Consider the following 24,978-nt stretch of genomic DNA (forward strand, 5'->3'; position numbering starts at 1 on the left):
TTGTAAATTTTACTTTTTATTCAGAAAAAAACAAAAAGTCTGGAAAAAAAGACAGCTGATTAAGACCTAGTGAGAAGCTTAGGAGGCTCAAAGTAGTCCCACCAGAACCAGATTAACACAAGCTATCCCTAATGACATGCAGAGTCATTCATTCTTTATTGACTGAAGGAGAAGAGAGCTGTCTACTGAATTTCTAACAGGACTTCCTACAGTACATTCAATTTGAGTTCTTCCCTCTGAGTACTGACCTTCCCCAATACTCTCCTGCCTATGGAGTTTAATGTGATCACAGTCTGAATTGATTTGGTTGAAAAGAATTATGACAAAGACCTTACATGGCAGTTACCCTTGAAGAACTTCCAGCATATGCACTTCTAACTCACCACTTACAAAATGAAGCTCTCACTTTCAACTCTAGTATTATGAAGTCAAAAAGAAAGAAAAAGTATTACAAGATTCCATTGTCCAAACAAAATAAAACTTTTATTTTCAAGATTAAGAAGTAATGATTCATTTGATTAAAAACATCAGATAACACAGCAGCAATCATTTCTCCTGAAGAATTCTTTCTATCCATGAAGTGACAGCAAGCCCTATATATCTTTTACGCTTACCTGTATCTGTTGGAAGCTAAAAATAACAGTGTCTTTAGAAATTGAACCCTACCTAATTTGTGAAAGATGATGTGATGATGTGAAGTACTTCAGTTCTACACATTTTATTTTTACACTGCTTAACACTGAGAGTATTCCTGAGCCTGATTTATGAGTACCCTGGGGTACTCCTAACCCTTTTTGATGTTATTTCTGCTGGAAACAGTTGACAAAAGCAGATCTCCCCTAGAGGATTGCATAGTTTTAGTATTTGTTTCAACTTTCAGCTGTTTGCTCAACCTATTAAGAACTTCTTCAAAGACGCAAAATAGCAACCCATCACCTTGAATGTTACAGAAAAAAAATAAATTCATAAAACCTGCCAATTCACACTAATTCTGTTTTAGATAAGCAGAATACATTGGAAGCTGTTACACTACATGGAATACTGCCTATGGATTTAGCATAACCCTGCAAGGGTATTTGGCTCCGAAGTATTTCACTCTGTTGGTCAGAACTGCATGAAAATATTTGTATTATATATAAACCCAAGGCAAACAGAGAGTATATCTAATGTAAACTTGATTTTAAAAAATGGCAATAGGCTTAATCACTTCCACTTTGTATTTTTTCTATATACCATAGAGTATACAGCTGCTTTAGAAACAATTTTTATGAGCTCTGCAAAACTTGCTAAAACCGTACATATACTGTGCCAAGAATCTTGTAGCTTAACTTCTCTGCTTGTGGTGTATTAACTGTCCATGGGAAATGGACAGAAACAACTAGAGAAATGGCACATCTTGCTGTGAACAATAGCATTCAAGAAACAGATAAACAGTACCTGGTTGTCATCTTTTCCTGTTTAATTTTTTTTTTCAGCAAAAAGTATGAAGAATGTATTTGGAAGAACAACTTTAAAATTTATTTTATAACTTTAAAATTTATTTTATTGTAGTGAAGCTAATACAAAGGAATAGTTAATATTCCAAACACAGACATTCCTTTTTCCCACCTAAATGTAGAATGATGAAAGTAGGTTTTACAAAATACTACAAACTGAAGAGTGCCCTGGATGCTACTTTTCAACTGCATAAGAGTATTACAAAGTAATCACCAGCACAAAACACATACAATCACTGAATGTTTAACTTAAATACTAATTTATGGGTATTCATGTAATTCTTTGAGAAACATATTTCAAGACTATTAGGCTGGAGAAAAACAATTAGAAACTTAGAAATCTGAGCAGAGACTTCATAAGCAGCCTAAGAATTTACAATGACCTTTATGTAACACTAAAATTATTTGACTGTCCAATTTCTGGATCTTCGCAAAATGGGTTTACTTTTAACTACCCTTGCAACTGGAAAAACAGAAAATCTGAAATAGAAACTAAAATAATGTCTTTCACATCTTTTACTAGGAAATTATTTAATTCACTCATAGGTATGTGTGAAATTAGATTTTTAACTCACAAGATAAAAAAAAATCAAATAGAATAAGGTCTTTCATGGTGTCTTAGTTCTTGGCATCACCTACAAATGTTCAGTATTACACAAAACTCCATAATAGACTTCTATGGCTTTAGAAAATTAGACACAGAAAATTTTTCTTCCATCTTAGCTTCTCTAATATTGCCTAGAGAAGGGATATTTAGACAAGTTGAGGTTTTTTTGGGGCAGTGGGGGCTAGTTGCTTGGTTGATTGGGTTTTGGTTGTTTGGGTGAATTTTTTGGTTGGGTGTTTTTGTTCGATTGGCTGGGGTTTGGAGGTTTGTTTGCTTGTTTTTTACAATAAAGAGGAGAGCTTAACAAAAACACACTAAGTTGTAAGAAAGAGAAAAATTTTCCTGCAGTCCAGAAATAGCTAAAACTCCTTGAGTGGACACAGACCTTGGAGATAAGTGTTATTTATCCCACAAAGCTCAGCTGTTCAACAATTTTATCTATTTTATCTACACTATACTTCACAGTGTTTGGTGTCATGATGCTTCCTGAGCTATGCAAAGGACATACTAGGACATGACTGCCATCTTATCATTAGGATAAAAAGTGTACTTTCATTAAAGGTCTAGTTTCAGCAACAAGCCTTTGCATTTCAGCTTCAAGTCTATCCCAAGCTAGCTGTGTCAAAGAGCCAGCCTACCTATCACAGTACTGTGTAGGATTATCTGTCAGTGATTGCCATTTGGCTTGGGATCAGCTGTTGGCCCTTCTTCATTCAGCAGTACAGACTCATACTAGGATCTGCACTGCAGCAAGCTACATAATTCCTTTTGCCCAGTGACAGGAGAACTAGCCACTTTTAAGTTTAGTCTGCACCCCTGCTGCAAAATATCAAGGGATCAATTTGACAGACACGTATTTGGCCTTTTACCTGTACTAGAAGCCAGCTCTGTAAATACACCACAGGGGATGCAGCCAAAATCAGTGCTTTCCAGAAGACACACCCTATCAATCAGCACAGAGTTCAATTTCTCTCTTTTGACCAAAACCTATAACTTCAGTTCTCTTTGGTATATATTTTCATGTAAGGAACATTGCTACCTGCACTCAGGCAGAGTCAAGGTGTAGCAGTTTCACACTAGTTAACCATGAAAGAGAGGAGGAACTAATATTGCCTGCTTCATGCTGTGATTTCATCTTGTACAATACAAAAGAACTGCTCATGGGTGGAAGGAGATTAGAAGGTGTGTAGGAAAACAGAGATCACCCACAAAATCTTATGAAGTAATACAATAAGGCAGAAAAGACAATATCCTCTTAATCATTTCACTGCATCACTTGATGAAGGAGAAAAGAAATCTGCATGTATAGTTCTACAAAATATGGCAAATCAAATTCTGGCTATATAAACATATTAGTATGTTTACAACCTTTAAACCTGCAAGAAGCCTGCTGGAGTACTCCACTTAGGATAATCGATTTCAGTACCTCCTGCCAAACAATTCATTCCATGGCCTACAAAACATACTGTGTCAGAAGAGTATTCCCCTGACCTTTTGGAGATTGAAGGGGATACAACTGCTCTGCAGACTGTTCTTACAATATATACCACCTAATTCTCTTCTCATACCACAGGCTTCAGAAATCTTGCTTGATTAAACAAAATCCATTAGCCATTTAGAAAACTAGAATGAACTTTCATTCTCTAAAACATATCTGTATGTACCATAATAGAAGATATACCTGCTTATGAACAGTTGAACTGCTATAGAAAATAAAGACTGAAAGACTTGTTATGTGCATGGGTAACTTCAAAATACCTGCTGTCCTCATCATACACAACTTGGAATTTCTAGTGCCTTGTCAAATGCTCAACCACACAAACCCCACAGTTGTTCTTTAAGGTCACTTAATGGCATCTCAGGAGGGGTCCTGTGCGCTAAAAACAATTGGAACAGCCCAAAGCCAACAGGAAGATGTGTCATTCTTACCTGGTAAGTGTAGAAATCCAATAAGATTATTCATAAATAAATATTTCTAGATTTTGTGCTGAGCTAAAAGTCTACTGAAACTCATGTCTCCCATAGTTATTTTATGCCTTAATTGAAATTAATGAGAATTGATATGGTTTTGTCAATAAATAATCCCACTAAATTTGACTAACAAAGTATAGGAAGCCAATAGTTACTTCTGGGAACAGTTTAGCTAAACAAATCTGGAAAATTAAGTCTTACATCTTTCCTTTCTTTGGGATTTTGCCATAAGACAGAGTTAAAAAATAAAACCCACCCAACCAACCAAAAAAAACCCAAACCAAAACAAAACAAAAAAAACCCAACAAAACAAAACAAACCACCTTAATGAATATATTTGAATAAGTCTGTGCTGAATACATCAATTCAGGAAAATTTCAACATATCGATTTTCCCAATTGGGAAAAGAATGGAAACTTCATATTCTTTCTAATTACAGAGAGGTTAATGCTGTTGCATACTCATCACTGGGGACAAGCTAAGTAATTCAGCACATACTTCCTGCAAGGTAGTCTCTGAAAGAGACACACTGCAATGCTATAAACTCTGCATATATGCAAAACGATGGACACCACCTTCTCTTCAATGCACAATTATTTTTCATCTTTACCTAAGACTAATTTTCTTGAGCCAAGTACTGTCAGCAGCCATTGAGCTGTGATCAGTGCAGTAGCACGCAGTCACAACATAATGTAACTCTACTAGGTCTGAGATAGAAACAAAACAACCACCTACTATTTTCAATTACTTCTAGGAATCCAGTTTTTCTTCCCCCAAAAGATAACTTATAACAGTTTCATTCAGAATCCCTGCTAACCTGTAAGACTTTTCTAAATTCTTTCCTCTATTCCAAAATGCCGACCAATCAATAGCAATACTTAAGAGTGTATAACCTGGTGTTATTAGTTTGGAGGTTCCAGCTCAAAACATCTCCTAATCAGTAGATAAATGTGTTTCAGGAAATTCTTCACAACAACAGTAGTTGTCTTTCTTGGGCAATTGATTTTTAATCTATGCATTTGCAAGTAATGGTATTCTCAAATGCATGTGCCCAAATACCATGCAGTAAAATGGATTATAGTATGTAAAACTGCAATACAAGAACATAAGAACAGATGCATAATAAGAAACTTTACTTTGATTTATAACACAAGCACCAAAAAATTTCTTTCCACAGGAACAGTCTGTCCCCCTCAAAATCAGGCTTTCATTAGCTACTAAATAGGGATTAACAGCACAGCTCTACAGAGTCAAATTCCCACCTGCAACTCAAGGTATAAAAATATGAATTGTAGTCCTATCAGCAAAACAAAGAATACACCTGAAAACGTGCTCCATTTTCAACCATAACGAGAAAAAAAAAAGTGTTTAAAATGGAAAACAAGCAGAGGAAAAAAAGCCCTTTGAAAGTGACAAGCACTGAGTCTGTGCATCTTTGACACTTCGTTGTACTTACCTAACATCTGTGCATGTTATACATGTGATACAGCGAGTGTTTGTTGTAATGAGGTTCAGAGCCACAGATGTTTCACTGTCAGTGGTTGGGTGTGCTCCACATTTAAAGTAAAACTCCTGCAACATTGGAGGAGAGATAAAGAGAAGATTACATACCTGCCACTCATGTCCTCTCTTTATCTTAGGCTAACTGACATTTGAGACAACAGATAAATCACTACTGCCAACAGAAAAGGAGGAGAATCATTAGGAAAGGTTTACAAGGAATCCCTTGCAAAAAAATCACTCTGGGTGCTTATTTTGTTCAGTGATTTCCATAACAAAGAAAATATCTGTTTGTGTATTTTTTTTTTTTTTTTTTTGGTAACAGATGTTACCATTTTCTGAACTCCAGAATACAGCTCATTTTAGCTCAAAATTAGTAGTCTAGCCTTGCTTTCATGATGTTGGAAAACTATACAATAAAATTTTACCATCACATTGAAGAGAAGCTTGAGTTCTTTTGGGACACAAGTTACATTTGCAATTACATATTATATTTTGCTGCAAATAGGTTGCCTTAGTCTATACCACTCTATATAGCCTCTTAGACTGCTTTCATTAGAATAATATGCTTTACACAACTGTGTGTTTTGTTGTTTTCTTTCATTGCACCCCAAGGAAAGCCAAACCAATCATGCTGTACTTTGATAAGGTTTTGTTATAAGAGATTGCTTTAAATGTCCAAATCGCTCTATGCATTAGGTAAATACAAGCAGACAGAAGATGTGCTTTGCAATATGAGCCACAGATTACAGTTTGCCATTTCTTTGTTCATACCAGACTTTTTTTCCAGTATCAAACTCTGGAGGTTTGTAAAGCAAACATTAAACTGGTATAAACAAAGTGTAAATTGGAAAGTAGGGGTATAAAAGCATCAGAAGAAATGATAACAAGAAAGTAACAAAGAATGGCAGGTGTTGATGGCATCAAGATATTAAGAATATAGATGATTTTCAGGATATCCAGACTGGGGAAAACATAATAAATAACTCCTGAAAAGGATAAAAAATGAATAAACCGCAGGGAGAGAAAAAGACACAAAGACTGAATAAACCAGTAGCATTTCCTAAAGAAAATTGGATAGGATGAAGGAAATACAATTACACTCACTGTCAACTTCTTTATGATCCTGAAGTCACATCCAAAACCTGACATTGAGAATGATCCAAAAGCCTTGAAAAAGATTGGTGAAGTGGCATTTCCTAGTGTTACCCCCCCAATTCCTAGCTAGACTATCTGGCCACATATTTCAGTGCTTATTAGTATATGAATATAAGGAGAATGAGTGTCGCTGAGTAAAATTAATTTTGTTAATACAAAATCACTTTCTCCTTGATACAGCCTTGCACTGAGATTTAATAAAATGCTGCACTAAAATCAGTCCAGAAATAGCTCTTACTTTCTCAATGCCTTGAGCGTTGCAGTAAGGAGTTCTTCAGCTGTTAAACAGCTGCCAATTACGGGTTTGTTGCTTTTTTTTTTCCTCATTAGTGATCATTTAGATATGTTGTATAATTTCTACATGAGACAAATACAGTGCTATGCAGTTAACATTTCTAAGATGGAATCTGGTAACTGGGATATGAGAAGTATTAATATAACCTTCCTCCTAGCTTAGTCAATCCTGCTTCTCATAGAAGCACTGACATATGCAATAAATTCAACACAAAATAAAATATTTACATTCCCCTATAAGGAGACATTGGCTGAAATGTGATAGAGCAACATAAGAGAACTAAAGGGTAAGTGTAGAGTTTAAAGGTAAGCCTATTTTTTAAACCAAGTAATTATACATAAAACTTTTGAAGTAGTCACCTGTACATATTTACCTAGAGGTAACATTTTTAATAGCTAAATAATCTTTCCATCCTGTTTCATAACATCAGAAAGTCATCCCAAGCAATAAAATATGCTTAAAGTTATCCTTAGAGAAGATTTTCAACTTTTTGTTTTCTCTCTCATTCAAGATCCAGTTACACACGCAGCTTTTAAATATCAGCTCAGCTTGAAGCATTTCAGCAGTCAAGAACAAGCAAATGGAACTACACATTCATCTGGAGTACAGTAACACCTTATACAATCTGTAATTTTAATTTATTTTCAACCTTTAAAATATATCGATTAATCCTTGTATTGTTTCCTAATGGGTTTTGGAGATTGGATTTTCTTTCCCTTTTAATTTTATTTTACTTTCATTTGAATTAAATGGTAAGCAGGATTTATTTCAGTGCAGGAGAAGTCTTGAAATTATCTCTTTGCTCTGGTACACTTTTTGAACACAGCTAAGAGAATATTGCCAACTCATTATTCCAGAACACGTAAACTATGGCCAAGGAAACATACAAAAGAAAAATAATTTTGCGAAAAATTACTTACCCACTATAATAAAACTTTCTTTGGGTTACAAGCAATAAGAGAGTAATAAAAGAAGTAAGCTCTAACTTGAAATAGGTTTAGATTATTTTTTTCCTAAAGAGTATTTGATGATTCTAATTGTTTCTGATAATACTTGACAACAGCTATACTTTTTGTTGTGAAAGCTGCTTAATGAAGAAGGAAGAGGGGGGAAAAGTGATATATTTCTTATTCCATACTCTAAGATTTCTGGAATATTGCCTACAACTCAGAGAACAAAAACAAAAACAAAAGAAAAAACACACCAAAATCAACCAACCAACCAAAAAAACCCATCGAGTTCTATGATATATTCTCAAAATATTTTATCTGCAACTTTAGAAAAATTACTTCGTAATACTCTTGTTTATCAGCCCAAAAACTGCTTAAAGAAAATTCCTCTATTAATTATATTTATGATGTGCTTTGGTGTTGCTGAATGGAGAACACTATGGAATGTGAAAACACTGCTTGAAATAACAAAGGAAAATATTGCCACTTTCCAAAAATATTAATTGAAAGGCTTCCTGCTTGAGTACACTGCAATTAAAGAACAGGGTATCTTAATATTAAACGCAAACAGAACTGAGGGATCATTAAAATTATAGAAAAAAATATCCTTCAAGATTACGTTGTTTGCTCAAAAGGAATGTTCAAGATGAAAGAATAAAAAAGTCATTTATAATGTTTGAGACTAGCAGTACAGTGAAACTAACCCACTTTTAAAATCTTCACTCCTGCAAAACCAAAAGATGTCAACCCACACAATGCACAGTTCTACAAAATCAATACAATAGTCTATGTCTGTAGGCCTGAGACATCAATGCTGCGATGGGAGACCAGAAATACATGGAGAGACTGGAACCTGAAAAAGTGTGTAACAGTTCTGGCATAGAGCGGACTGCACTTCCACCATACAGCAAGAGAGCGACTCCAGGATCAGGTGTGGTGAACTCTAGCTGAACGGGGCTTTGTTTTGGTTTCTTTTTGGGGCTTTACTGGGCCAGGTAGACCTGAACAGACAGTGAGGGCCAGCAGGGTCGTTCTCTTGTGTGCCTGCCGGGAGGGTGATGTACCTAGGGGTCAACCACAGGAAATTTAAATGCAGAGAGAGCACAAAAAACTGCAAGAACTCAATACAGCGGGAGAGCTCCCTCACTGGATCACAGCAGGCAGTGTGTGCTGGGTTGAGTGACAGAGTGCAGAAGCCTTAGTGGTAGGCTGGGTAAAACATAGACAGCAGTCAGGCAGAATAGATATATCTAAAAAAAAGTTGAAATTTAAAAATTAATTACTTTTCACCATCTCAGTCAAAATATAATGGTCTCCACCTGGCAGAAGAAGATCATGCTTCTGATGCCAGCCAAGATAGACGTGGGTACCCAGACAGAGCATCCACAGGAGGATGCAACGGTTCAGGTCACTGGCTGTAGTGAATGCCTCAGTCTCTCCTTGGTAACGGGGAGTTGTGCACGCTGCGAGCAGGTAGAATTTCTACTCAGCTGTGCAGCAGAGCAGAACTTCAGAACAAGGTTGACAGATTGAAAGATGAAGTTGATAGGCTTAGGAGCATTAGGGAAGCTGAGGACAAGATGCACTGGTGGAGCCAGGCTCTGACTGCCCTGAAGAAGAGTCAACAACACCTATTAAATAATACTGAACAGCAAATACCCCCTGTAGCCTTCCCCCTCCAGACTGAAGACAGTAACCTAAGGGAAAGGAGGGAGTGGAAGAAACTCCATGGTCAAGGCAGCAAACAAATTCCTTCCTTGGACACCTCCCCACTCCCCCTCAAGAGGGGGGAGTGGCAACACATTGCTGTCCAACATGGCAGGAGTGTGGCTTCAGTTATTCCCCCAACCCCCCAGGTGCCCTTGTAGAACAGGTATGACAATGAAAAAGATGAACCATCTGTCTTGGAAGTATTCCCAAGACTAAGAAAGCCAAGGCCTAGCATACAAACATGTTCTATCAAAAAAAAAAAAAAGAGTAATTTCTACAGGTGAGTCCCTTCTGATGGGAACAGAAGGCCCAATATGCAGACCTGATCCACTTCAAAGGGAAGTCCACTGTCTCCCCAGGGCCCAGGTTAAGGATGTAATAAGAAGGCTTCCTACCCTCGTACAGCCCACAGATTATTACCCATTATTAACCTTTAAGATCGGTAATGATGACTTTGAAAAAAGGAAGCTGAGGGCTATCAAAAGAGACTTCAGGGCCCTGGGTCAACTGGTCAAGGGAGTGGGAGCACAGGTAGTGTTCTCTTCTATCCTCCCAATTCCAGGGACAAACCCAGAAAGACTGAGGAAGACTCACCAGATCAAATCTTGGCTTTGAGCCCGGTGACTCCAATAGGACTTTGGGTTTTTTGACCATGGGTCACCTTATATGCTGCCAGATCTGCTGGCAGCAGAGGGGTGGATCTCTCTCAAAGGGAGAGAAGGTTTATATTACAGGGGTTGGCTGGGCTCACTAATCAAGCTTTAAACTAGATTTGAAGGGGGGAAAGGGAAAAAACAGGCTTGGTAGAAACAAGCTTGGGATGCTTGAGAGGTGGTATGTCAGCCCCACTGCTCTTCAGGGGAGATAGGGGATAACGAGCCATGTGTTGGGAAAGATGTAAGAGCCAACAAGGAAACACCAGCACATGCAGGGCTTTCTGGTAGGTTGGTGGCCATGGAGGTGACCAGAAGTGGCTGGACAGCCACTAATGGATTAAATCCCTCTCTGAAATGCTTATATACAAATGGAAGGAGCATAGGGAATAAGGAGGAGGAGTTGGAGATCTATGTTAGGCTGCATGACTATGATATAATTGGAATCACTGAAACATGGTAGGACAGCTCCCACAACTAGAGTGCTGTCATGGATGGTTACGAACTGTTCAGAAAAGATAGACCAACAAGGCAAGGTGGTGGTGTTGCTGTCTATACGTGAGAGCAACTGGAACATGTCAAGTTTCACCCAGGGTGGGAGGTAGAACAGGTGGAAAGCTTATGGGTAAGAACTAAGGGATGTGGAAAGGTAAATGAAAAATGTTGTGGAGGTCTATTATAGATCACCAAATCAAGCAGAAGATGTGGATGAGGCCTTCTATAGTCAACTGGAGGTAGCCTATAGAACACGCTCCTTGGTACCCATGGGTGACATCAATCACCATGACATTTGCTTGCAAACCCACACAGCCAGGCACAGCCAGTCCAAAAGGCTCTTGCAGTGTGTCAATGATAACTTCTTGATGCAGGTAGTGGAGGAGCAAACAAGGAGAGGTGCACTGCTGGACCTTTTATTAACTAATAAAGAAGGACTGGTCGGGGACATTAAGGTTGGGAACAGCCTTGGTAACAGTGATCATGACAAGGTGGAAGCAGGGCAGTAAGTAGGATTACAACCCTGGACTTCTACAGGGCTAACTTTGTACTCCTCAGAGATATACTTGCAGGAATCCCATGGGCTAAGACACCTGGAGGGTAAAGGAGACCAAGAAAGGTGGATAATTTTTAAATGCCACTTCCTCCAAGCCCAAGATAGGTGTGTTCCCTTGAGTAAAAAATAGGGCAGATGTGCCAGGAGACCTGCACGGATAAGCAAGGAGCTTCAGAAGGAAATCTCATGGAAGAAAGATACTTACAGTTCATGGAAGAAGGGACTTGTCACTTGGCAGAACTATAGAATAGTTGCCAGGGCACGTAGGAAGGCAACAAGGAAGGCCAAAGCCCTCTTGGAACTAAAACTGGCAAAGGAAGGAAAAGAGAACAAGAAGGGCTTCTTCAAATATATCAGTAGGAAAAGGAAGAATAGCGAAGGTGCTGACTGAGGTGGAAGCCCTGATACCTGAGAAGGCAGAGTTGCTGAATGCCTTCTTTGCTTCAGTCTTTACTCCTAAGACTGAACTCCCCTATGAAGTCCAGACCCTGGATGAAGAGTGTGATGGTTTTAGGCTATGCCTTTAAAAAATTTTCACAGATCTTGAGCAGAAAGTAGTAAAAATGTAAATAAATCACTATTGGGTGTAAAAAGGAAAAATAATGATTATTCTAAACAACTGTATTGGAGTGATAGCTCCCTTAAGATTTAGTTCTCATAAAAATGTTCAGTTCTGTTGGGCAGTGCAGTGCAGAGTGTCTGCTCTCTTCTTGCTGGGAGCAGGAGGCAGCGGGGCTTTCCTGGTCTCTTTTTGGCTAGGGAGTGTTTTGTGCTGTTTTGTTCATTGTAAATACCTGTAAATATTGTAAATACTGTATATTTGTATATATTCATTGCATTCCATTGTAGACTGTAGTTTTGCTTGTAAATATAGCTCTATTTGCTCCAAAACTGAGCTAGACTGGTAAAGTTAATGTTGGAAAGGGAATTTCCAACCCACCACATTACAAAAATTATTGGCAACCAACGCAGGGCAATTGCTTTATTAATTCCTGCTCAGACTGAGGAAGCAAAATGAAGCTGTTTTGGGTCTTGTGGCATCTGATACACCCTGTCTTGACTGTAGTGATTTATAAATGGCATGTTTCTGCGACGATTGATAAATTAGGTAGTAATTTAGCATATAAGCTGTTCCTTTGGTTTAAATACAAGTTAAAAAGTTTCAGTGATTACTGCCTGGGATTTATTGGATTAGGGAAATACAATAATGCAACTGTAACTGTTCCTGCTGAGATTTATGAGTTCACCATTCCTGGTTTGGAGAGCTTTCTCAGCAACTGGGATTCTAAAATGATTTACTTGCTATGCTTGAATTTGCTATTTGTAATAATAATATTATGCCCTCTGATAGCACTGTACCGAGACCGATGTGTAGCTGTTTGCTTTAGGCATAGAAGGTGGCATAAGAGGGCTCATGTAAGCAGCAAGGGAGATAGAGTCTGATTCTAGTGATGAGGAAGTCACAGGCAGTTGCAGATAGGCAGTGGTTAATGGAAAGACTGGACAAGCTGCTCTGGTAAAGTTAATGTTGGGGGTGGGGGGAATTTCCAACCCACCACACTGGAGGAGGGAGGACTTCTCACTAGTCAATGAAGACGGGGTTAGGGATCAGCTACATAAACTGAATATTCACAGGTCCATGGGGCCTGATGAGATGTACCCAAGAGTGATGAGAGAGCTGCCTAATGTTGTCACTTTACCACTCTCCATCATTTTTACAAAATCCTGGCAGATTGGAGAGGTGCCTGAGGACTGGAGGAAAGCCAGTGTCAACCCAGTCTTCAAAAAGGGCAAGAAAGAGGTTCCAGGAAACTCTAGACCAGTGAGCTTCACCTCCATCCCTGGAAAAAATGAGGGAACAGCTCATTCTGGAGGTCATCTCTAGGCACCTGGAAGAGAATATGATGATCAGGAGCAGTCAGCATGGATTTACCAAGGGGAAATCCTGCTTGACTAATCTGATAGTGTTCTATGATGTTGTAACTGAATGGGTAGATGCAGGGAGACTAATGGATGTAGTCTACCTTGACCGTAGTAAGGCTTTTGATACTGTCTCCCATAATATCCTTGTGAGCAAGCTCAGGAAGTGTGGGATAGAAGAACAGAGAGTGAGATGGATTAGGAACTGGTTACAAAATAGAGTCCAATGAGTGGTGGTCAATGGAAAGCTGCAATTAGTGGAGTCCCCGTGGGATCAGTGCTGGGTCTGGTCCTGTTCAATATCTTCATCAAAGACATTGATGAGGGGACAGAGAGTCTGCTCAGCAAGTTTACTGATGATACCAAACTGGGAGCCTTGGATGACATACCCGAAGGCTGTGTGGCCATTCAGCAAGACCTGGGCAGACTGGAGAGCTGATCAGAGAGGAACCTAATGAGGTTCAACAAGGATAAGTGCAGAGTCCTGCATCTGGGAAGGAATAATAAACTGCACCAGTACAGGTTAGGAGGTGATCTGCTGGAGAGCAGCCCCATGGAGAAGGACCTGGGAGTCCTGGTGGATAACAAGTTATCCATGGGTCAGTAATGTGCCCTTGTGGCCAAGGCCAATGGGATCCTGGGGTGCATTAAGAGGAGTGTGTACTGCAGATTGAGGGAGGTTCTCCTCCCCCTCAAATCTGCCCTGCTGAGACCTCACCTGGAATATTGTGTCCAGTTTTGGGTTACCCAGTTCAAGAGGGACAAGGATCTGCTGGAGAGAGTCCAACGGAGAGCTGTCAGGATGATTAAGGGATTGGAGCACTGCCCTGTAAGGAGAGGCTGAGAGCCCTGGGGCTTTTTAGTCTGGGAAAAGAAGACTGAGGGAGGATTTGATAAATGTTTATAAATATCTGAGGGCTGGGTGTCAAGAGGGAGGGGACAGGCTCTTCTCCATTGCACTCTGTGATAGGTCTAGGGGTAATAGATATAAACTACAGCACAGGAGGTTCCACCTCAACATGAAGGGGAACTTCTTCAAGGTGAGGGTCACAGAGCACTGGAACAGGCTGCTCAGGGAGGTTGTGGAGTCTCCTCTGGAGACTTTCAAGACCCATCTGGATGCATTCCTGTGCAATCTGTGCTAGATTCCATGGTCCTGCTCTGGCAGGGGGGTTGGACTCGATTTTTGGAGGTCCCTTCCAACCCTTAACATCCTGTGATCCTGTGATCTGTTATTTGACTGGGGTTTTTTTCCATATTAATATACATTACAATTGTTTGAAGGCTTTTACAGTCCATGAGGTCAATTAGCTTTCCAGTCGCAAAAAAATATTTGTGGCATACTTTTACACATGGCACAAATAAACAGCGCGTAAGTATTTACCAAGCAAGTACATTGAGCTATTATTTTATTTAGTCTTTCACCCCGTGTGTGATAGCCTAAGGAAGGATTGTTTAATCTAAATCATATATGTTCCAAGATTAATCTCCAAACAGGTGTAGAGACCTTGAAGACAGTCAGTTTAGGACTAACTCTCTAATTTTGCCACAGACTGTCACACTGCACACTCATGTGAGCAGTTGTTACCTTTTAGGGCTGACATGAAAATGTCATATGCCTAACACATTATGCTATATGAGACAACACTTTACAGAATATTAACCTTGTAATAAAGCCTTCGAGAACAACATAAAAGGGATGGACAAAAACGCACGCAGTCTACATAGCTATCTGACCAATAAAGAAATCCTTTCTGCACTTATGTTCTCATTTGGTACAAGAGTTTGACTAATGCATTTTTGTGTGTTAACTGTTTCTATTTAGCAATGAATAAGGACATCAAGAAATTACTGCAAAAGCAGAGACAAAATTTAGTGCTTTTCTTAGTTCTGAAAGTGTGAAGTTTTCTGGTCACCTTCTACTGCAGTGAATACCTCTAGATCAATTTCTTGCCTCAAGGCATAGGTCCCATGAAATTGTGAACATTCTATTTAACACTACAAATGTTTTCTTTTTTAGCAGCATATCTGAAAGATCGTTATTCAGAGAAGGAAGCATGTTCTTGCATACTTTGTGATATTCCTCGTTCTTGTTATCACTTTTGGTGTCACACATCACAAAAAGTGCAAGGGAGAAGAAAAAGTTCAAATATGCATAGTGTTAGCTACCTTTTAGGAAAGTCAAGAAGAAAATGCTCAAATTTATCAAAAAAAGAAAAATCTTTGTTGATATTTTACCAAAAAAATCTGTCCCTAAATCCTGTTTTTTCAAACAAAGCAGGAGTTTACATACCCCTAACTGCTGCTACGTGAATTGTCTTCTATATGGTCAAATAACCAACGTAAGCAAAATATCGAAGTCACACAGAAACAACCAGTGGGAAGTCAGGATCTAAGAAAGAATAAGGCCCAGGAAAAAACTAACCCTTTCAATACATGTTCCCCAGCTCGGTTTACTGGACTGCCAGAAAAACACTGGGTTTTTGCAACAAGTACCAAGATAGCCTGTGCCTCAGCTGATAGACAATGAAAATACAGGTTCATATCTCTGCTTCTCATCTATTGCTGTGTAAATAGGTAAAAAATTCTAAGAAAGCTCAGCCTTTGCGTTTCTTATTCCCTTTTCTTAATAAGCCAGAGAACAAGGTGGGGAGCTCCTGGTAATTCCCCTGAATTACCCACATGTGTGCTCGTTTAGGACTGATAGGTAAAGCCATGTATTAATGTCTTAAGCCATTGAAGGTATAGTTTTCATTTTTCAGATTATCAGCACTCTTAAATCTCCTTTCTCCTGGATCATCTTACTTATTCCCCTAAATGAGAGAAAACTTTAATATCATTGTGGCACACGCTAGTAGTAATGCTTCATTTCCTTTTCCAAGTGAAAAAAATAAGTAGATACTCAGTGGGTCTGAGGACAAATTGAAACAAATGCACTTCAGAAATGCTGCGGAATCAAATATTTCTTTGGAATGTTCTGGGAAATACTGGATTCAACTCTGAGCACAGACACTTAAAGGTTCCCACACCCCAGCAGAACTGCAAGCAGTGAATTTCTAGGCCATAGACATATCTCTGTGGTGAAAACCAAAACCAAACCAAAAACTATCTGTGAAACACAACAGTTCCCATGTGGAATGGCCACTGCTTGTAAAGTTAGGTAAGTAAAAAACATTAGAATAGCTGTTTTAATTACACTGGCTAGTCAATATGAGGAAAGCTGTACAGTCAATGAAAAACTCTTAGAGATTACAGCAAACAAATCTCTAGTGATTTTATGACAGACTCATGAATGCATTATATATTTAAAACTGCTCCACTTTATTCTGTGAGTCAACAGTATTCTGACTAGTTCTAGTTACTGGAAGACATTTTCCTCAAAATAGTGGTGTGCTGTCCCAACTTCCCAATTCCCCTATGTAGCTCAGGAGACATTAGCAAGAAAGTCAAATCAGGCATTGAGCATTATGAGCACCACCTAGTACCAACTGGTGAATGCTACTCTGCATGTTTTGGTTTTACTAAGCAATGACTCTGAGATCTAAATAGCTGCTATGATCACAGGATGAAAATTAACTGTAATTCAAATCTTTGCAATGTAATTTGGTTTGGAGTGAAAAACAATACATAAATTTTAAAAGCACTCCTATAGGTACCTATATTTCAGACAAGCAAAATCTTCTGTTTCTTTTATGTTTGGAATTAATCTGGAACTCTTTTTGCAACACCTGTACCTGAGAAACTAACCTTAGGTTTTGCCCCTGTCATTGGCACTATTCTCTTTTAAGATGATCTCTGTTCAGTATTTCTTTCCTACTTGAGATTCCAGTCAAAATCAAACCTTCTCTCTGTGGATTTCCTTTGATTCATGAACTTGATGTTTGATTGTGATATCAATAATGTGAACATTCTTCCAAAGGGTTGCTGGCTTCCCTCAACTGGGAAATGCATCTGCCCCTTATGCATGGCTAACTGGATCACCTCCTAGGCAAACGATTGATAAACACACCTCCCACAGACTGCCTCAGTGGTTACAAAGACATTCTTAACTCATTTTGAGGGCAAGGATATGTGCATATTGTCAGATCAGCACTCAAGATGCAGCATGCAACACCTGATGTACTTTTCCAGTGTTAAAGAAATGTATAAACCAATTACTGCAAAAAGTAGAATAATGCATGTGATTCATTGCTAATTCTCTATTAAGATTAAGCAGGACAATAATCAAAGTTATTGATAGTGGATTTGACAGTCTTTGGCATTGATTTTTTTAATATTACAATGCTAAGATTAAAGTTGTTGGTCACTTTTTCCATCCATATATGAATACTTACATGAATCTTTCAAAAGGATAACCACTACACTCAGACATTTCTTTGCCATTAAAAAAAAAAAAAAATCTTAAGTAATTTATTTATTTGAAAGAAAAGATCTTGTTAAAATCTCAGAACCTGATCTCAGACCTACACATTCAGAATGGAATCAGAATAGTCAGAATGAATGGGATGTTACCAACCCTGATATATTTTCTATATATTTCTACACAAATTTACACCTTCAAATCCACAGGATCTCAGCTGTAGAACACGCAATAAAAGGACAGTACAGCAGTTCATGGATGTTGTGAAAAGCATAAACTTTGAAAGAAATGCCTTTATAGAATGCAAGGAGAAAAACTAGGAGAGGTCAAATATTTATATTGGAAGCCTTAGTTTATATAGTGCTGATAATTAAGCTGACCTCAAAGATACATTGAAATATCCTTTGATATAAAGAATTACAACAAAGTGCTAATATATCAAATTTCAATGCCTGTAAGAAGTATATATTTATTTAATTTGGCAAGAGACAAAAGCAGCATTAAAAATGTAGGAAAAATAAGAATCTCTCTAATATCTACTTTCTCACCAACTCCATTGCCCTTCTTAAAATGCCTCTGGCTAAGAAAAAGAATGGTCTGATATTCATGATAAAAGCTGTTTAGGAAGAGTATCGTTTGCTAACTCTTAACAGAGATTGTCAGTGTTCTTTGTCTCTGAATACATCAACTTTGACCCGTGTGAAGGATGGGGCAGGGAGGTAGTTAACATTCAAAAGTATTACTACATTTTTTAGGCAAGCACCAATCTGGGGCAGAAATATTTCTTTTCTGAATTTTCCCAAATTTCTTTTCTGTTCATCAGTAACAGTTGCAATCCAAATGTGCCAAGTAACTGAAAGTCATATTGTATTTCTCATTTTTCTTCTCAGTTGACTTTGAATGTAAGAAAAACATTACAAATACACAGTTCTGTATTTTTCAGAATCAGACATATTCACCATACCTTTTACTAAATTTAGGATATCAAAACCAATTTGTTGTATATCAAATATTTGCACAGATAGCCTATGATACGGTAAGGACTTCAAAGGTACTAAGATTATAGGATAGGAAATGTACTCACTATTCATAATTCTTTACAAGATCTAGTGTTTTAGTCCTGACCAAGCCACTTCAAGCCAAGTTTTAGGCATATGAAGACATACCTAAAAACTCATCATAAATGATGTTTTTTAGACATTTTCAAGGGCTACAAAGTAGCAACAGCCTCTGTTCTCATCACACTCAGATCCCACTTTTATCCATATACTTAAAAAAAGCCCCACAACTAAACAAAAGTCAACCAAACAATATTTGGCTTAAATATGTATTGCCCTTGCCAAGGGATAACATTTCGATCTTTAATTTTTCTGGAATTCACTAGAAGAGCAACAGTGGCATTGTTCAAAATAGGACACCTACAGCTACCATTCAGGTTTAATCAGCAGTCTGATGTAATATAACCAAGATTATTAATGACTGAAAAGATCCTACTATCCTTTTCTGTGATTCATACCAACAAAGCTGGTTTTGTATGGTGGTGCATAGTTTACCTATCTATTGTCTGCACTACAAAAAACCCAACTTACTACTTTTCAATTAATGATTTGCATTAAAAAGGGAAGGGTGGATATAACTATTACTCAAATAATTGGATTATTAACTATACAAGTTATACACCTGGCCTGTGGAGATAGCACACATCTATAGATTCATAGGACTTTTGTGTGTAGGAAAAAGCAACAATAAATGCAGTACCTATCATGCACTCTTTCCTTGTCTACTAGAAAAGACACATTGGAAACAAAGAGCACAAAAGCTGTGGGAATCACTTAGCTGCTGCAGCCCACACAATACTATTTCAGCCTCCCAGGAAAGTACTCTGTGTGAAAGTGACTTTTCTCATTTTTAACAACAGCATTTCTCATTTGCTTTGCTTGTTTAAAGGCAGCCACACATGAAAGTTCCTTCATTTCTTTGCAAGCAGTGGCTCAGGCCCTGACAATGCCATCATGAATTCTACTGTTATTCCTTCTAGTAGCAATATTTCCATGACACAAAGATACAATGAGTAGGTCTCTTCAGCTTGATCCAGCTCTTCCATCACCCATTTTCTCATAATATGAACAAAGAAATGGTGGCAATAGGCCTTGTGTCTCCTTTAAAAGTAGACCTTGGTCTGGAATGTTACCTTATAGTGGAATCAAAGGTGCTATAGACACTTAGCCTATCACCAGAAATGCATAACAGGTACTGTAATGTGCACGGTACCATGGTATGTGAAGATACTGTAAGACAATTGCAAGTAAACAACTTCTCAGTGAGAATGGCTATGCTTTCATATGAAATAATGTGAAAGGTTTACACCTTCCTTACTCTGGAAGAATGCAACCTCTCCCCTCCCCCTCTCTGCTCTCAATTTTTTCATCCATATTTCATTTAGAAATACAATCTTTGATCAACATTAACTTCTGGGCTGAACCAAGACTGCAGTTGTCAGGAACATTAAATTACCAAGCCCAGCCTCCAGAGCTCAACCCAAATTGTTCTGTTGAATTTGTTCACTAGGTTTCAGCATTTATGAAAGTTTATTTCAGAAAAAAAAATTTCAATTACTTGAGCCACAGAAGAAGTCTCAGTTTCAGAGTAGCTACTTAGAATGTATTATAATCAGCATGTCCTGAACGTTAGTGCTGATTTCTAGGACTTAAACTTTTCCATCAACCTCTTTAATGCAGAATCCAGCTGTCTACATTTGTTATCAAGTGTTTCCTGTAGAGAATCAATCCTTTACCTGGAGCATAATTTCCTCTGGCAATCAGATTTCAATTTTTATGTGCACATAAGCCACAAAAAGGGTTCAAGGAGGGAAGAAACTCAAATGCTATATGATGCCAGATCCTCAGGCTGTTGTGCTTCCTATGGAACAAAAAGTTTTTTGCAATTATGTTTGACTGACTTGTTTCTTTTCCAAACACACTGACAAGCACTTGGAGTATCAATAGTGATGAAGAATTCAAAATGACTACAGAATAAATGTAAAACATGTAAGAAACAGGACTCCCATAACTGAGCTGCCCTGGTAACATTACGTTGTTAAGTCCCCCAAGGAATCTTATCTTAAGCTTCAGAGAAAAGCCCACAGAGTTAACAATATCTAAGTGTTAACAAACAACTATGTAAACTACATAATTTCTTTAACTGACTGTTACTTTACATGAGTATTCTATACGATATGCCTAATTTCCTGGCCTAAATATTGCAGCATTTCTGCAATATATGCAGTAGATTTTCATCCATCAGATCCTTTCACAACTGAAACATTGAAATGTGCATCCTTTGATATCAAAGGAACTGGTCAGGTCCAAAGTCTAGAAAAAAGATATTTTTAACCCAACAATCATCCTAAAAAAATTATTGTTATTTTTGGTTTTAGGTTTTCACCCTTCAGATAATATTACCAATGTCCTAGAGCCTCACATCCATCCATTAACCATATAGATGATCTACAAGTCTGTAACATAGCTGAAAGGCAGTACTAAGACACCTTTCATTTAGCACTAAGGCTGTGCTGCCTCAGGAGGAGCATCAGTATTTATGTGAAGACCTGGGAAGACAGAATTAGGCTATAATACTACAGGAGTAGCTCTTTGCCTCATCTCTCTGTTTCAGCTTTGAAAAATTGGACAGTTTGTTCTGTCATCTTTTCAATGTTTGCCATAGAGCAAGATACAAAGGAGAACAAACTAGTCAAGAAGCTGCCTAGTTATCTGGGAACAGTGAGAGATGGAAATATAAGAAATGACAGAAATCTTATTCTCTCCATCTTCATGAGACATGCTTTCACTCTGAAGACTCAAAAATGTGCTAATGAACGTTTGGCATCTCCTGAATGGTCATTGAACAAGGCAAATGGCTATTTGAAGACTTGTTACTTTTCCTTTGAAGCATGTTCTCAGCCCTGGCTATGCATTCTATTAGCACTCCTATGTTGTGCTTAATTCTTAACTGAATTTCTACTAAATTACCATGCTTTATGTTCCTAATATTTTCCTTTCTACAAAGGTGATAACGAACAGGCCTTGAGTTCCACCTACACACAAACAGAGGTAACATGTAAAGGACACTGAGTTGCTATGTACAGAGGAGGGCAACAAAGGGTCTGAAAAACAAATCTTATGGAAGAGCGGCTCAGGGAACTGGGTTGTTTAGTCTGGAGAAAAGGAGGCTGAGGGAAGACTTTAATTGCTCTCTACGATTACCTGAAAGGAGGTTGTAGTGAGGTGGGTGTTGGTCTCCTCTCCCTAATATCAAATGACAGAACAAGGAGAAAAGGTTTAGATTGGATACTAGAAAAAATGTCTTTACTGAAAGTGTGGTCAGGCATTGGAATGGAAGGTGGTAGAATCACCAGCCCTGGAGGTATTAAAAAACCAAATCGTACTCTGTGACATGGTTTGATGTCCATGGTGGTGTTGACAGTTGGACTTGATGATCTTAGAAACAATTCTATGGTTCTGTGATTCTAATCCACAAAGACCAAGACACATTAAACCCAGGGTTTGAGGAAGTCCTGCAAAATTTCTCCAGTGATTATTTTTCAGGTTTATTCTGTTGCCAGACTTGACGGGGGAAGTAAATTTAGATGTGTGTGTGTTTGCTTTTTTCCCTCTCCCCTAAATCTCCAGTTTATGTTTTTAACTTCTACATGGACTGACCAGTCCGATGGAAAGTTACTACATCATGCAAACTGAAGCTTCTCAAAACAAAAAAGCAACCACACGAAATAGCTTGCCTATTTTACCTCAATTTTATGTTAGGAAAAGCAGTAATTTGGAAGATACAGATGCACGACCACAGTCATTGCCTAGTAATGGGCTGTGAAGACATGGGTACTCACAGCTACTGAGTGCACCACAGTGGCTTGGCAGCATCCACACAGACAGGCACTAACTCACACTGTCCAGAGCACCTGCAGCACTCTAGCAAAAGAGCTGATGACAATTAAAGCTGCCCCTGACTTAAAGGTATGTGAGAGGATAGTCAAATGCAGAGATACTGATCTGCCTCACTCACAGGATGTACAGCTTGCAGATGAAACTGAGCCAATGAGGTCAATAGGACCTCACAAACGTGCTCACATCAACATCAGAGGTCTATTATGGCATTTGTTATGACAAATCTTTTTTTCAGACTCAAAAATTTTCCCATAGATGGCATAAGTAGTTAAACAGCTAGTGTTTGCCATGCACTTTCCACTGCCTTTGCAGTTTCCTGATTGCTATTCACTCTGAACAGGCATTATCTCATTTAATAGCACCAATATTAACTAGGTAAGCACACAACGTGAAAAAAAAAAATCTTTCCATCACACAACCTATACACTCATGAATATGTAATATGCATGTAGGAAGACCTTGCATAGAACAATCACTTCAGGGTAACAGGTAGTTAAATGAGAAATACACTAGTCTGTAAAACACATACACTTCATGTAAGTGTGCAAGCCTGTAAATTCTAAAGAAGTGCCCTTCCAGTTTCATAGAGAAGTTACAGCTGGGTGTCAGATGTGATTTTGCTTTGCTTTGCCCCCTTCACATGTTTACAGTTTGAACTTCTCATTAACTGCTATCACAGTATGACCCAGTCTTGAAGAAACAAACTTCTACAAAAATCACAGTAAAGGAGTCCAACTCTTAAAATTACAAGTAATCTTTCTAGTTGCTTTTTTTCCAGAAACATAATAGGATTTTTCCCAGCAAGATCTTTATAAACACACATTTATAAAAAAAAAAAAAAAAAAATGGAAAAAACATGTTTAGCTCTTTCCTGAAGCTCATAGGACAGTGGGTATGCAAATACATTCCTGCAGACACAAATCCCTAGTTCACATGCACCATATTTTATCCAGCTTATCAGGGAAAAGGCTTAATTAGTGTGGAGTGCAGATACAGGAACACAGAATGGTACAGTCTAGGGACAATACTCAGTACACTCAAGATTACTATCTGGAAAAAAAGTTATGCCCAAATGAAGGTCTTCTGTGTACTACTCCAATTGGTCATTCTGGTTTACTTAACACACAACTCAGCCACAAGCTCAGCAGTGGTGGTGATGTCCTTTAGCAGTAAATTAAGAGGTAAAGCATCCTTTTTTCCACAAACTGGATGAAACAAGTAGTAGCCTTTTTATTTATATCAAAAGACAGCCCTTGATGGAAATTCCAGAGAAGCACATGTTCTCTTTAAACCACATTGGTTCAGATCCCTCCACTGACTGTTGTCAAGAACAAGATGGAGGTTGTGTCTTTACCCTGCCTGTTGAAGGATGGCAGACCAGCAATACTACAACTGTCAAGAGAAATTTTTCCAGTGTGCAATTCACTTGCTCTTGGGGAGCATAAGCAGAGAGAACAGACATTCATGGATGGCAAGATAGAGCCCACTATTGTTTTCATGAAACTGAAAGACAATTCCAACTGTGTCACTCTAGGTGCCTGAAACTCCCTTGTCCAAACCTTGACAGGGAGCAAGTTCATCCTAGTGTTACTAAGAACAAACTGACCACGAAAAATAAGTAAAAAATTAATACGGAACCCCACTCCATGTAAGAATGGGCACTTTTTTTCTGTAAAAACCTTTTTGTTGCAGTATGCTATCTACCAGTTAACCCACACTGTTTATTTTGAGCCTTTTCCAATCACAAGAGCGTTTTCAAAAGGAAAACGAGAAACTAGCCCTCAAGCAGCATGTTCTAAGACACTGTTAAATATATTCAAAATGAACTCGGGATCTGATACATACGATATTTCATAGTTGTTAAAATAAAGCCAGACACATGTGGTAACAGGGGAAACAGCATTACTTTAAATGTAGCAGCAAGTACTATGCTAACGTGTGGGGGTTATTTTTAAGAGATTCTAATGTTCTTCCAATTGCTGCCACTTTTAAAAAAAAATTCTTTATGGGGGGTAGAGAGGGGCAGGGGAGAGGTTTGTGTGAATGCAGGGTGGGTGTTGTTTGGGATTTTTTGGAGTAAGGTGATATGGACTCAGTGTTTTCCAGCATATTTCTTTACATATTTATTTCTGCATATTTTCAAAGAATAGTCATAACTTTCAAAGATACTTAGAAAATGAAATGTTTAGAATTAAAGTTTAAATCAATGGAACAAATGTATTAGGTCTGGTTTCTCTGAGCTGTAAAATCAGTTGAAGGAGATTCTCACAGAATTGCAGTTATACAAATACTCCAGCAAATAGTGTGAATTAGAAGAAATAAGTTAGCACAGCAAATCCTTATTGACAG

At 38.2% G+C, this 24,978-nt stretch overlaps 1 protein-coding gene across 1 annotated transcript in view; it reads right to left on the reverse strand.

Annotated features, from left to right (window-relative positions):
- Nucleotides 1-24,978, reverse strand: part of PRKN (parkin RBR E3 ubiquitin protein ligase) — a 634,620-nt gene that overhangs the window by 390,903 nt on the left and 218,739 nt on the right. The window contains exon 6 of the mRNA XM_054396652.1: nt 5,531-5,646. Within this exon, the coding sequence (XP_054252627.1) occupies nt 5,531-5,646 (116 nt within the window). The remainder of the gene's footprint in view (nt 1-5,530; nt 5,647-24,978) is intronic.

This window comes from Indicator indicator, chromosome 2 (genome assembly GCF_027791375.1).
Source record: "Indicator indicator isolate 239-I01 chromosome 2, UM_Iind_1.1, whole genome shotgun sequence".
Lineage (NCBI taxonomy): Eukaryota > Metazoa > Chordata > Aves > Piciformes > Indicatoridae > Indicator > Indicator indicator.